Source organism: Glossina fuscipes, unplaced genomic scaffold (assembly GCF_014805625.2).
Source record: "Glossina fuscipes isolate IAEA_lab_2018 unplaced genomic scaffold, Yale_Gfus_2 28, whole genome shotgun sequence".
Lineage (NCBI taxonomy): Eukaryota > Metazoa > Arthropoda > Insecta > Diptera > Glossinidae > Glossina > Glossina fuscipes.
This window is the reverse complement of record NW_023998423.1, coordinates 7,108,041-7,122,502: the sequence shown is the minus strand read 5'-3', so window position 1 is coordinate 7,122,502 and position 14,462 is coordinate 7,108,041. Positions and strand designations below refer to the sequence as shown.

At 34.5% G+C, this 14,462-nt stretch overlaps 3 protein-coding genes across 3 annotated transcripts; all 3 read right to left on the bottom strand.

Moving 5' to 3' along the window:
• Window positions 1-2,935: 2,935 nt before the first annotated feature.
• Window positions 2,936-5,222, bottom strand: LOC119636737 (dynactin subunit 2). Its single transcript, XM_038032313.1, has 3 exons — window positions 4,814-5,222; window positions 3,307-4,231; window positions 2,936-3,240 (listed from the first exon to the last, which is right to left on the bottom strand). Exons 1-3 carry the CDS (start codon window positions 4,847-4,849, stop codon window positions 3,056-3,058), a joined length of 1,146 nt encoding a protein of 381 aa, XP_037888241.1. The 5' UTR covers window positions 4,850-5,222; the 3' UTR covers window positions 2,936-3,055.
• A 109-nt stretch (window positions 5,223-5,331) lies between these two features.
• On the bottom strand, window positions 5,332-5,949 carry LOC119636738 (histone H2A). Its single transcript, XM_038032314.1, has one exon. It carries the CDS (start codon window positions 5,845-5,847, stop codon window positions 5,473-5,475), a length of 375 nt encoding a protein of 124 aa, XP_037888242.1. The 5' UTR covers window positions 5,848-5,949; the 3' UTR covers window positions 5,332-5,472.
• A 2,225-nt stretch (window positions 5,950-8,174) lies between these two features.
• LOC119636672 (histone H3) lies at window positions 8,175-8,908 on the bottom strand. The gene has a single exon (XM_038032203.1). The coding sequence runs from the start codon at window positions 8,788-8,790 to the stop codon at window positions 8,380-8,382; it is 411 nt and encodes a 136-aa protein (XP_037888131.1). The 5' UTR covers window positions 8,791-8,908; the 3' UTR covers window positions 8,175-8,379.
• Window positions 8,909-14,462: the final 5,554 nt, after the last annotated feature.

Below are 14,462 nucleotides of genomic sequence, written 5' to 3'. Positions count from 1 at the left end.
CATCGAATAATAAAAAAAAAAAAGAAATTCCCCAGGGGTACGATTTAAAGCTCTTGAAAGAAAACTTTAAATGGAAAAGCCTTTAATATAACCATAAAGCGGACTTAACTGCGCCTTATTTTCAAGAAGTAAGCAATTTCTAAAGACATGATTTTACAACTCTTTTTAGCTCTTCTGACCCATACATAAACTCACAAGACTATACGCGAACCGATGAAAGGACTTTTCGTTGTTATGTTCGGAGGCATCGTTGGCCAATGTGTTCGATTACCCAAACAACTGACCTTTTACGTAACAAAGTATATAATTTACACAAAATTTTACAAAAATTAATAAAATAATGATTTCATGTCTATTGAAGTTGGCGGCACATTTTTAAAAGCATGTTCTGTTTCGAGTATTAACAGAAAAGCGGAAATTTTCGAATACGTCTTTCATTTATTTCCAATGTATGACGATTCAAATCAACCACATAATCGATATTTTGCGCATTTTCATATATCCGTTCACTTTGAAATTTTAGGCATCTGCCAGATAACGGTAAAAGAAATGAAGAGTCGCTCTTTTAAGAAACGTTATGGTTACATTCAGTTTTCTTTATATCACCTAACAATTTTCACTATTTTCTTTTACTTTCTTACTAATTTTAATTAAAAAATGGCCAAAAAGTTCTATATTCCAACGTGCATTTTAACTATTATTAAAAATTTATTTCAAGTAATATGAAAGACGAGATTTTCTACGGGACAAAAGCTGGGTTGAATTGTTTATCTGTCATTGCTAATTCATTTTTTTTTTATAAATACATTTTGTTAATATTTTATTTATAGTTTAACTTTGCGATGCACGCAGGCGTTTGATTGTTTAGGTGAAGAAATTATCTATATATCATATATATTTTCTATCAAAATCTTATTTCAAAACTCTTTAGCTTTTAAATCGCATGCGATAAATAAATAAAAATGTAGTCTATCGGATTTTGTTATTGCAAAATTATCGTTCCCATTCATTCTTTAAAGACAGCCGTGTTCTGTTTTGTGCTCTTTTGTGGTCACTCTCCTCTTGCTTTCTACCTTTACGTTCTTTCAGAATTGAAATTTATTTTTGCACTCCCTACGTGGTAAAAAAAAATTAATTCATAAGCCAATAAATTTACATACGAACTGTATATTCATACCTTCTTCTGACCACTAAGTGCACGCTCTGAACATGGAAAGTGTTTTGGGCTTGTTGGGCGTATTGTGTTTTTCGTTTTGCATTGAAAACTAAAAGAAAACACGCAACACCATATCCACGATTGTGTATAATAAATAACGCGAATTTTTAAAAAATTTTCAATTAATCATTGAGTAGATTTACCTTTTATTAAAGAGCACAAAAACGATGTGTTTGAAACATTGATAATTAAGTACCTTTAGATAAATATGTTGATGTTGACGTATAAAACTATACGCAGTTGGATATCTAAAATAAAGTCTTGTCAGTTGCTTGTGTCAATTTTTATCCCATTTTCTAAAGCAGAATTCATATCTAACAACTCGACAAATGATCAAAAATCAGAGTCAATTGCACAATTGGCATCGTATTTTGGGGCAAATTTTTTCATTAGGACTCGTGGCTTTAAGTTAATGAATATCGTTGTAATTAGAAAAGTTCGAGGTAGTGGAATATTTCGTTTAATTTAGTTGCTGAGTTTAATGAAATCGAAGTAAAAGACGAGGAGAGAGGGAAAAAGGAGTCTAGCCCTGCAGTAATATGTTTTTTTTTTCATGTAAAAAACTTCAACAGTAATGATCTTCACAGAGCTTGTCAAACCAATAAAGTAGTTATGTTGCGTCATTCACATCCTTGCTGCGTTTTTGTCTTATTGTCTTGTCTGGAAGGCAAGTGGAGCAGATCGTAGATTACGATTTATTTTTTCATCGATCTGTGAATTTGTAGAATTTTCTAGAATTTGTGCATTGGGGATTTTATGTAGATAAGACTTACACTTCGTATTGATTAATCGTGCGTTCCAAAATATTTTACACGTATGTAAAATTTTTTCAATTTTCAAAATCTGTATTCATACGATATCATAGTCAGGAGTTATTCTACGGTAATAAACTTTTAGGCTAATCGTTTCAGCTCAGTTGTTAAGCTTTTTGGACGGTAATAAAAACCATCGGCAATATTAATAGATGGATCAATAACGTCTATGACAGAGCCACTCAATCATAGATAAGAAAAAGTCCGAAAGATCAGATTCGATTTTTGTACTATCTCTCTGGCTAAATTAATAATAATAACACACTTATTACGTCTGCAAACAGGCTTTAAAAATGCCTTAGACTCCACATGAGTTGAAATATGTTTCCGAATAGTTGAAACGGTTTAAAAACAACTCGGTGACAGACTTATCTCAAGGTCATTCCTTCTATTTGGTTTCTACATATACGTGGTAACCATTAATTCAAAATTTTCAAATGACATCTGCTATGGGAATCGGACAAACTTTTGTTAGCAATAAAAACACATAAAAAAAATCTTTGGTATAATATTTCTTCTAATGATTCGCTCTCTATATATTCTAGGTTTTTTTGTCAAAAATAATTGCAGTCATCATTATGAAGTCTTGAGTACTGTTACTTTTATTTCTTAAAATATTTCTGGAAAACAAATAATCCTATTACCACGCAGAAATCAGTATTAGTCGTCCCATTATTGACACCAATGTGCATGGAGTGCATTTTTCAGTGAGTTTATTCAGTCTCATGCACGCGATTCCAAAATTTTTAACCTTTGATGCCATTATAAAATATTTTTCAAGTTCCTGGACGCTTTAGAGCCTTTTAGGTACTACCCACTATTGAATCTTTCTCATGCTTTGCGGGCAAGATGCGAGCTTTCTCTAGAAAATGTTAATGTAGTCTGTTAATTTTAGTTCAAGCTACAAATGGAGTTCTTTTTTGCATCTTAAGCACTTGCTTTTTTATTAATATCTTAAATTAGTTGTAGTGTCATTTAAATCAAAATACTTAAATTTGCAGAGATGTAGATTTGTTCTATATATACTCTAAACTTTATTAGCCAAAGCATTCACGCGTTCCTCTACTTTGGCCATCTCTTTATTGATGGTATTCAGATTTTCTGCAAATGTCTCTTGCACGGAATGTAACAATTCTCTGTTATTAACCAAAGTAGTACTAATAGTTGTTTGTTTCTCCTCAATTTCAAAGATGATTTTAGCAAAATTCATAGCTAAAATTTATAGGGTTAATTAAGAATGTATAATAACTATAGTTTCAACTCTTGACGCTCGCTTACCATATTTATGTAAGGCTTCTAGAGCCTGCATCCTTTCAATAATATCTGACAATACATCGGCTACCGGTTCAGTTCTTTTAGCAATATTGTACAGTTCAATAATTTTCTGATCACGTTTAGCATCCTCCGAAGAACCGCTAGACTTCTCCGCAATTGCATCCATTTTGGCGATTAATGATCCTAAACGTGATTCTATCGATTCTACCTTCTCTGCTTGCAGCATAGCCGACTTGGTGCTAAGTTGTCGCACTGCGTCCACAATATTTGTATGTTGGGTAAGTGAAGCTAGACGGCTAAGCTTTTCCGGTTGGGCACCAACAGCTTGTTCTAATTGATGCAAACGATGTTCTAATTTTGCGACACGTGCTGTTGCCGCTAAATCGTTACCAGAAGGTTCTATGGCTGTTAAAATACCAGATTTCTTGTATTCATCTACTTGATTGATTAGAGCTTTAACTTCCTTATCAGCCATATCGGGAGTTTGCTCTTTACCCAGCACTTGCTCCAGACGCAAAGAATCTAGAACCTTTTTGGCGGTAGCTATTACGCTAGCAACCGCGTTGTATGATACCTTTTCTTCTTCCTTTAACTTGCGGTCATTTTGTAAAGCAGACACCTCATCCATTAACTCATTCATTTCCCACTGTAGTCGGCGGCACTTTTGTACTGGTGTTTCTTTTTCCCCCACACCAGCTATTTCCAATTCTCCCCAAGCAGCACCGTAACCACGACAACCTCGTTTGTTAATACGTTCGGAAAAATCCACTGGACCTTCCAGACGAGCATGACGGAAGCGTTGATAAGAGTTTTGCGTAGATATATGCAAACGTTCAATGGCCTCGTTTTCGGGCTCCTCTTCATAATAATCTGAAGTCTCTGGTTCTGGGTTATCAGGTGTCTCGTAAACATCAGGTTGGTCATAAGTCTGAGAAACAACGAAAAGCATTTAATTATTCCAGTTTACATCAAATCTTATAATTAAATGAATAAACAAAAATACGGTTTTCATCACAGATTTCTGACCATTACCGAAAATATTTTGCATCGCGCTAATTTTTAAAAATCATGTGACCGAATCTACGTTGTGTTTCTGTTGGAATGAATATCAGCCCACAAAAAAAGAATTGTTCTAGTTAAGGTTCTTTAATGTTCTTTATGGAAAATTAATTAGTTGGATTTTTGCTCCGCGAATTTGCAATTTGCGTCTAGCAATTTTGTTTAGTTTGGGGGCTTGGTAAGGCTAGATTGCTTGCTCGTTAACGGCTCTTGTATAAGCTACATTTTCGAATTGAGTCTTCCTTTCCTTAATTAGAACTTGCCCTCCCTTGACACCAAATTCTACCAAGATTCCGACGTACAAAACCTTGAATAGTCTGGTTAAAAAAATCGTCTTTATCATCGCTCTCTTCTTCGGTTAAAAGAAACACTACAGAATTTTGAAGCATTTCGTTCATTTGGTTGGTAAACTCTTAACGTAGAGAAGAATCAACATTTGTTTTTTACTTACAATGCCTGGCAAATTTTCGAATTTTGGGTTGGCCATTATGACGGGCAATGCGTTGAATTATTTCTAACAGCGACGTGTTGACAGTTTTCCTTTAGTTTTTGTATTTTATTTGACTCCTTTTTTATAATTTTCTTATATATGATAAAACTTTCTTCGCGATATTAAGATAAATCTGTGAACTCATCGATTGTATAAAAAACACCCAGTGTTAGAAAGTGAACGATTTCTTCCTCTAAAACGTTGCCATTACGATATTAATTGTATTGAAAGTGTGCCATTGTAGCACTACAAAAGGAAAGAATGCGATAGCAATTAAACAAACTATCTAGCTATGTGAATTACAATTGTTTTTAGGAGTAATTCGTACTATAAATAATAAATTTAAAGAACATTTTCCCGATAATTTCGGTATCTTCTTTTATGTTGCTATCTTTTTCCATCACATGTAAGCGATGGGTAAATCAAAACAAAGTATAACCGGCAACTCATATAAACAAGAAATTCGAGAAACAATCAGCTGTTGCCTAAGCAAGAGAAATGAAATTTATTTTTTTTTCAATAATGGCGTCTTGGGAATGCCTATTATATTCTGCTTTTTTTAAAGAAAAAATAGAGCGATTTCATGACTTTGTTTTAAAAATGTTTTTACTGCTGTATATTTAAGCCTTCTTTTCAGTTTTCTTAGGCAATAATACGGCCTGTATATTTGGTAAGACGCCGCCTTGAGCAATGGTTACACCCGACAAAAGTTTGTTCAATTCTTCATCATTCCGAATGGCCAATTGCAAATGACGAGGGATTATTCTGGTTTTCTTGTTGTCTCGAGCTGCATTGCCAGCTAATTCCAGAACTTCGGCTGCCAAATACTCCATAACTGCCGCCAAATATACAGGAGCCCCAGCACCTACCCGTTCCGCGTAATTGCCTTTCCGCAGTAAACGATGGATACGACCAACGGGAAATTGCAAACCGGCACGATTGGAGCGTGATTTAGCTTTGCCTTTAGCTTTACCACCTTTACCGCGACCAGACATGTTTTATTTTTCTGCTTTTCTTTTTAATATATTATCTTAAAACACACACCAATGAGCGCACTCACAAGATTGATAACGCGTCACTGCAATATATCTTGTATATATACTTTTTTTTAGCTACTAAACAGTTACTAAACAGAGTTGAATTTTTTGCGTTTGATAACATCGCCGCTAAAAAAGCGCTTGAATGATGTAGTAGAAGAAAAATTTTGTATATTATGTTTAAATATCACATATCGATATTTAAAAAGTTAAATGAAGAAAAAAGTCTCCTGAAATAGGTGACCAAAAGTAGCGAAAAACTCTAAAGCATAATTACGAAAAGTACAAAAAGAAAGAATTGCTATGTTTGTAAAGTTTAATACAAGTATATGTGAATTGAATTCTCATTGTAGTCGTTGAATATTATAACTTGTTTTTCCCTCGAAATTTGCACATCTCACTTGGTTTGTTTTAATAAAATGTAGGCTATCAAAAGTGGGAAAAGTACAACGGTTTTCGGTGGTTAGCATATTATTGCTCTCAATTAGGACAATATTGGTTCAAATGTAAATTGAGAATAAAATCTGTCGATCACAATTGCTCAACTTTTTAGTAGAGAGACCACAGTATGAACAATTTTATATTAATACCGTACATATAGGCACACATGGCCAAACGGTCATTGAAGACTCCTTGAAAATTTTTGGAAGAAAATTGGCCTCATTCTTAAACCCGTAAATGATGCTAGGTCATAAAGCACGATGACTACTAGAATAGTCTTTCAGCTCTCTCTGCATATATTTTATAACTAACGCAACAATACATATTCGTGTAGGACTTTACAGCTAAAAATAAATTTTTAAGGAAAAAAAATTCAGCTATTCCATTTTCAAAAAGCGGTGGTTGCATTTGCTTTCGCTTTTTTTGAGTTCTTTTATTTAATTCCGCCTTTGCTTCGTTTACCGTTTTAACGCTTATTACATTGTCCGTGTTTTTCTCCTTTTCTAACAACATCTGTCGAAATTGGCGGCACAACTGTATTCTTCGTTCTACACAGTGGTTCAATGAAGTCTACATGCAGCATGAAACATTAAAGTTTCTCTTAATGAAGACTTATTATTATTAGATTTGTGTGTTGCTGGCAAAAAAATGTATTTCTTAAGAAACAAGAACTTATACGGAAAAAAATATATTTTCTACATCCTCGACAGACTCTCTATCATGCTTTACATTTGTTAAAAAATATTGTATTGCCATCCATCTACTAGGTTTCTTTCATACTCTTTGTTTAGCAAAATTTCGCTTATAAACGGTTTTTTTCTTGGAATACGTCCGCGAAAACATTTCCAACGGCTTGGGAATAAATACTAATTGGTTTTTAATAACCGTAATTTTAATTTTTGGTACTGTATGTAGATTTTATTCGGCTACCGCATGAAGTTAGTTTCCCACCACGGCAAGCGAAGGTTTCAGACTACTATTTTGCTGTAACGAATTTGTAGGGAAATATAAGAAGGAAGCATTTTTATTCTATATGCGATCCGCCTGAGTGGCCGAGTAGGCAAGAGTCTCGACTAGCAACTCCAATGCTCGTGGGTTCAAATTTCAAGTGCGGTAGAGTTTTTAATAAAAGCCGATAGCCTTAGATGCTAGTGCTTTTAAGAGTTTAGCCTTTGAATTTATTTCTCTGGCGAAATTAATAATAATAATAATAATAATATCCTATATGCGAAAAGATCAATACCTCCCCAAATTATATTTAACAGAGCCGATGGACTGTGTTGCGAGTGTCCAGCTTGTTTCGTATTATACTCTAAGAAGCTATTTCCTTAGCCTAGAAAAATTATAATAATAATTACATTTAATGAATTAAATTTCGTCTTCATACTTTTTTGTTGCTACTGGAGGTTTCTTTCATATTTTTTGCATCGTTTGCTAATTAATGGTAGGTACAGATCATGTGTGAGCAGGATTTCTAATTTTTATTATAGGATTCGCATCATTAGCATTAGCAACAAGTTTCCATTAATTTACCTCACTGTAGACTTTCAGCGCTTAAAAGTTCTTTTTCTGTTGCATGTAAAGCGGTGGTTGAAAAAAAATTTTAAAATTGCTTTTGCATTTTTGAACGACCCTTATGTTAAGGTCGCCGTTACTGTACTCTTGTTACCATTATTTTATTTTCCAAAAATTTTCAACAAATATTCCAATGGTTTCGTAAATATAACCTCTTATATACGGGTCTATAACTCCACCTGAGTTTTTTTTTTTTGCTATTAATATCTCAGTTATATCACCGAATTCTTACTGTTGTTCTATATATGTATGTATAGATGTATGTATAGATATTATTTTGTATTAAAACATTTACTTTGAAAGCAATATTTGGCTTTTATTTATAACTAATGCTTATGTCAGTATTTGTACCATAGAATATGTACATTAAACATTACCTTGTTTTAAAATTATTAAAATGATTTGTCTTTTTTTTTGGTTTTGGAAATACAAGTAATGAGAATGACAAGAAAAAAAAAAGGAAAGAAGAGTACTCTAAGCGCGTTCCCCACGTATACGTCTAGCCAACTGGATGTCTTTAGGCATAATTGTTACACGCTTGGCATGAATAGCGCACAAATTGGTATCTTCGAAAAGGCCGACCAAATAAGCCTCGCTAGCCTCCTGCAAAGCCATAACAGCAGAACTCTGGAAACGTAGATCAGTTTTGAAATCCTGAGCAATTTCACGTACTAAGCGTTGGAAGGGTAATTTTCGTATCAACAATTCGGTACTTTTCTGATAGCGACGAATTTCACGCAAAGCAACTGTGCCGGGGCGATAACGATGTGGTTTCTTAACACCGCCAGTAGCTGGAGCACTTTTACGGGCGGCCTTAGTAGCTAATTGTTTTCGTGGCGCTTTACCGCCAGTAGATTTACGGGCAGTTTGCTTAGTGCGAGCCATTTTTCACTTTTTGTTACTTGATTCTGCAGCCGTTTAAATAACTTTTTCAATACCTTCGAATAATCTTCACTGATCACTTTACAATAAATGAATGTTCTCTTGTACGATTATGAGTTGCACTTATATAGAAAATTCCACTACAAGAGTAAAATAAATGTTTAGCACTCGTTTAGGTAGTCGAGTTTACGCATATCAGTTTAAATATGCTCTTGCATGTGTTTCGTTTGCTCAAAAATTGTGTCGAAATTTATATAAATAGTGGCGCATTAACACAAGCAAGGGCGTTTATTAAGTCCTTACGAGAGCATAGTTGGAAGAGAAAAATTAATAAAAAGAGAGTAGAATAAAGCGACTGATAGTGATAAAGGCGGGAAAAACCTTGCGCGTATCTGGCGCCAAACGTAAACCGTTGCTTGATATCGTATGGAAAGTGTTGCTAACCATAGTGCATTTGTTCTATTGTAGCGATATTAGATGTATTTATTTGCTGATAATGACGTTTACAAGCTCTATTGAAAAATATTACTCGTTATCCGCCTACTTATATTGGACAGGCAAAATGAAAAGTAGTTGACATCATGGAAGCCGTTCGTGCCCTGATGTAAGAAGGTCGCGTATTTAATGGTTAAATCATAATTGTAAGAATTATGTATTGTCTGTCTTTATCGAGAACATTAATGATAACAAAGAGATGTGCTTAGAATTCCTTTACTTTATATAGTGAATGGATTGCGCGTATTCTTATATCCATCATGAGACGCCGGGCTTCCATAATACATAGATATCCTCACAGAGAGAATTTTAATATATTCATTTTAATATATTCATTCTAGGACTAATATAATTTTGTCAATTTATATATGTTTGTTGGTTTCCAAAGAACGGAAAGAAAAAGGAGAAGAATATGACCTATCCAGCTTGGGATGGATTACCCTTTATCATGATTTCATAGATGGTTTGCAGTACGATATTGGATTCATATTGAAATGCAAAGAAGGCATATTGAGAATCGTAGACACCGCATTGTTCCATTTTTTTATTGACTTTTTGAACACTGAACCTTGAATTACTAAGTTTAATGTTATGGTTTAAGGTTTTAAAGTCTAAGATAAAGCTCATAATTACAAAAGAGTAGGCCAGTGGTCAGAGATGCTCAATCAAGAACATATTTTTATATCATTCTACATGTGTCTTTCTTTTTTTTTTTAGTATTGTAAACATTTCATTTGCATATGAAAACAACACAAAACAAAAATAAAAGTTATTTTCTTTCGTACATGCACTACAGACCAAAGCCATATTGAATTCAAATTTCTTACACACAGTTTTCCTACTTCTCTCGCTCGCTCGCTCTCTGTCTATCTTTCTCTTTCTTCCCTTCTTAATACTAATATTTTTCTACGTGTTGTGTACTTTTTGTTATTATATTAATTAAAGGTACGAAGAGAAAAACAAACAAGAGCAGATGTAACTTTTCGTTTGGTCTCTGGCGAAGAAGGAGTACCAGAAATAATAAAATAACAAAAAAAAAAAAACCGGTCGAATGAAAGCGAAACCAAAAAAGGGTTCTTATTATTATAGAATATGTTTTCTTTCTCTTTCCAGTTGCTATCGTCTTCTATTATTATACATAATAGGGTGGAAAAACAATGAAGTCCATCCATCATACATCATTATACGTTTTATTAAATTGACGAACATAATAAAATTGAAAAGCAATAAAAGCAACAAAAATAATGTACCACTGTAGGTGATGGTTCAATACAAGAAATTTCGTCAAAGCAAAGAGGAAATTACAACAATTGAACATCTTAGATATCTTGAATTTGTTGTTCCTTTTATCCCTTTATTTTGTTGTTTCATCAAGTATATCGAAGTTAACCAATCTTAACCATGTTCAAAATTTTGCAAAATTGAACAAACTTAAGCATTGTTAACCATAAATAAAAAGTATTTTTGATAAATTGCCACATGAAGAACCGTTATTTTATTGAGTATTATAAGTAAAAAGTTCTACACATTGTACATATTTATAAGTCGAACTTTTGTACTATTTCATCATTATATGCTATTATTATATTATTCAAATGTTCTCTTATTTCGTTCTTCCATAAATTCTGTAATTCTGTTATTCTTTTATCCCTTTATCGCAGCTCACCGACAAAGAAGAGAGTTACTCAGCTGCTCACCGAATGCGGGATCGGGCGCTATATCCGTGAGCAAGTGAATTGCCATCATTCCTTAAGAGACCTAACCGAAGAGGTTTGCGAGAAAGTGAACGGCGAACAAGTACCAAAGGACCAATGAAGCAACTTACTCCTCAGCTCAACATACCTGAAGCCGGCGTTCCCAACACCAGAGGTCAACCAGGCATTCGACAAAGCCTATGATGTATTTCAGGTCAACATATGGTGGAGCAGGGAATAGTCAAGCGGGTGAAAGCAACTGTAGTGGCACGCTTTGCCTTCTTCAGAGATAACGGATCTTGCACCATCGGAAGTAGCCACCACATTAATTTGCTTGTGTATACTGTGTATACTGGAAATGCTCTTATCGGGTAAAATTAGGAGAGAGCCCGTTTCGTCATTCTAAGGTAAATATATTATTCCATATTTCAATATCTAATCTTTACTAACTTTCTTCTATTGTGGATTACGAAACAGTGCGCCCCCCACCATGTTTTAAAGGAAAATCATTCAAAGAACGAAGCAATGTAAAGGTAGTTATAATATTGTTACAAACATCCCAAATCCAATTAATTCCAGCTAAGTAATTTTTCCTAGTAATAAATTCTCTAAAGAAGAAAAAACCAAATGCACATTCGCGAGGCGTCATGCAGCTGCAGGCCGATGAAAGCGATTAGCGGAAAAGCACACAGGTAAAGACCAAGTGCACATTCGTAGGCGCGTCATGCAGCTGCGGGTTAATGAAAACGATTAGCGGGAAAATCGGTCAGGGATTAAATGTAAAAACTATGAATTTGGGTAACATGCTTGTAAAAATGTATGTAATTAGAATATTTGTGGAAGGCAGAGTTAGTCGGGCAAGAACATAGAAGTTGAGAGAAGCACGGCCAATATAAATTGTGAATACTCCTACTTATAAGGAATATAATTATAAATAAAAAAACATTGGAGTGTATATCTCTTGAACAAAATATCCCTGATCCAGTGATACGGTCTGTATCTTATAAACGCGAATTTCATAACAATATTATAAAAATGTTTTTATCTATTACTTATTTATTTCTTCTATTTTAGGGTACAAAATTTTTTATACCTAGGATGACTAGTTCTTCATCTTTCTAAGAACGAAATGATGTGCGGGCAGTTTTTTGACATACTCCCATGTTGCTCTTAATGTTTAAAGCTCTACTGCTGTCTAATGGACAAACGTTTCATTAATTTTTAGATTATATGTGGTAGTCAGGTTTACTTAAATTTCATTCTTAATCCGTTTAATCCGGAAAATAAAGCACAGACGTTGTGCAGGGGGTTAACGTAGGTTTCTGCTGTGGGGGCTTAACCCTACGGTGCCCGATGGCACAAGGAGCGAGAAAGCGTCAGTCACGCTTCACAGGGAGCAGGTAGGCTCCCCTGCAGTTCCAGATCAAGGGCATGTTAATGGCATGTCCTTCCCTCTTGCGGAGGCGAGACCTATCTAACACCTGAAATATTTAATGTTCCTGCGATTTTGGGTCAACGCAGCCATCACGGGCCTTCCCCAGCGGTCAGGTAGAAGACCCACTATGCAGATTCTGCTGCAGCAAAAACTGCAGCCGGCTATTCCACGAGAAGGGGATCCTCTAGGCAACCTGATCCCCTCGCTACCTTAATTATTTTAAAAGTGGAAAAAGTTGATTCGTGGATCTGCTATGCGGACGCAACTTTTTTTATCTGCATGATGACTATCCTCGGTATAAACGATTGAAAGTCAAAGCGGCAGATGATTAAAATTTATATTCATAGTTTATAAGGGCACATGATATAAAAGGTAGCCAAACGGCGTGTCCATAAAGCTTGTAAATTATTTACTCATCTAAGTGCGTATCAGTTTATATTATGGCGTTACAAAGTCGTGTTAAAAGTTTCTTCTATAATTTCAAAATTGTCCGCTTGCAACAAATTTGAGAATGAAAAAAGCCCAACAGTTTACATTGCTTGAGCTCCCATAATTAATTATTTAACTTATGATATGAATACATTGACAGTACGTCCTGTGCGTGCGAACATATTTATTGGATGCTTTTGTTTATATACAACTTTTTGTTGTATACGATGTCACAATAAAATGTCTGACATAATATTCATTAACATCGTTACGAAAGTTTAGTTGTTCGTTGCTTATTATTTCTAGTGAATTTCATATTCCGTTCGCAATCAAAAGCCCTATAGGTATCTTTTTGTGCGTGTTTTGCTGCGTCAAATCTTGCTAATGTGATAAATATTTTTAATTAACTGACGTTTGCTTAAATGAAAATGTGCTTCTGATTGTATGATTGACTGACTGAGTAAATGGTTGGCTGGCTGGCTGGCTGACGCAGTTAACTGATAGAGAATACAAAATATTGAAAAGTATTATTATACGATTGTCATACAGGAATGAATTCAGACAGTTTTGCAACAAACATTGCATCCTCGTCATAAATTTCCTATCTTTTAAAAGAAATAAAAACAAGTAAAAAAATTATATTCGGTCGCGCCTGACTTTTTCATACTCCTTATCGTTATCCCGAAAGAGACAAAAAAAAGTAAAAGTAAATTTTCATGCTCTGTAATATGGAATTGGCGGGACTGGTTTTCTCTATTTTCAAAATAAAAGTTTTTGTCGCAAAGACGTTTGGGTGTTGTAGGAGTGTCGTTTTGAAAAGTTTAGGTCCCTGGCAAATGTCTTTTTTTTTGTAAACGATGGCTTCCTTTCGGAAGAATTTTTATTGCAGAAACCACACAGATGGACAGGCGGACAGACGAACATTCTAAGGTGCGTTCCAAATTTGACGCCAGCCAAGAATTTATATACTTAATGAAGTTTGTGTTAAAAAATATATTAAATTTTGATACACTATACTATTAAATAGGCGTGGTCAATTTTTCTTTTTCTGTACAGCTGCTACAATATTGCCTATAGAATATACGTCCAAATTTTTGTACATTTATCTGTCATAGTTTATGAGCAATAGGCAAAAAACCATTTCTTTATTCCTTTTGAAAAACAGAGCTGTTCTCAGTTTATCTGTTGCTGTGGACGTGTCCTGCGACCGATTTGGCCCAAACTGCGTGCAAGAACTTCCCTTCCCTTGTTTTTGCTAAATTGGAAGTCTATAGCAACATTTTTGCGGCCAGAAGAATGTTTACAATAGGCACTATAAAGACGGACGGACGGAATAACGGACAGACAAAAATGCTTAAATCAACTTAGAATTTGATGCTGATCAAGAATAGGTATACTTTGTGGAGTCTCTACAGCTTTCTTGTGGGTGTTGCAAACGTTTTGACAAATTGAATGTATCTCCCATTTTTCGGGGATGGATATAAAAAGATACTTAATCTTTTTTTAAATTTACAGTTTATAAGGATTTCCACAAACGTTTATACGCATATGCAGTCGCATCACTTCCTTCGAATTTCAATTTGTTTGCTTTGTTTGATCTTTTTGCGTAGCGTTCGCTTGTT

Excerpts from the sequence above, each read along its gene's own strand:
- LOC119636738 (XM_038032314.1), bottom strand. The coding sequence starts at position 5,847 with ATGTCTGGTCGCGGTAAAGGTGGTAAAGCTAAAGGCAAAGCTAAATCA.
- LOC119636737 (XM_038032313.1), bottom strand. The coding sequence starts at position 4,849 with ATGGCCAACCCAAAATTCGAAAATTTGCCAGGCATT. Across the intron at positions 4,232-4,813 it reads TCGAAAATTTGCCAGGCATT|ACTTATGACCAACCTGATGT; the intron begins GTAAGTAAAAAA and ends GTTGTTTCTCAG. Across the intron at positions 3,241-3,306 it reads AGAAGCCTTACATAAATATG|CTATGAATTTTGCTAAAATC; the intron begins GTAAGCGAGCGT and ends TATAAATTTTAG.
- LOC119636672 (XM_038032203.1), bottom strand. The coding sequence starts at position 8,790 with ATGGCTCGCACTAAGCAAACTGCCCGTAAATCTACTGGCGGTAAAGCG.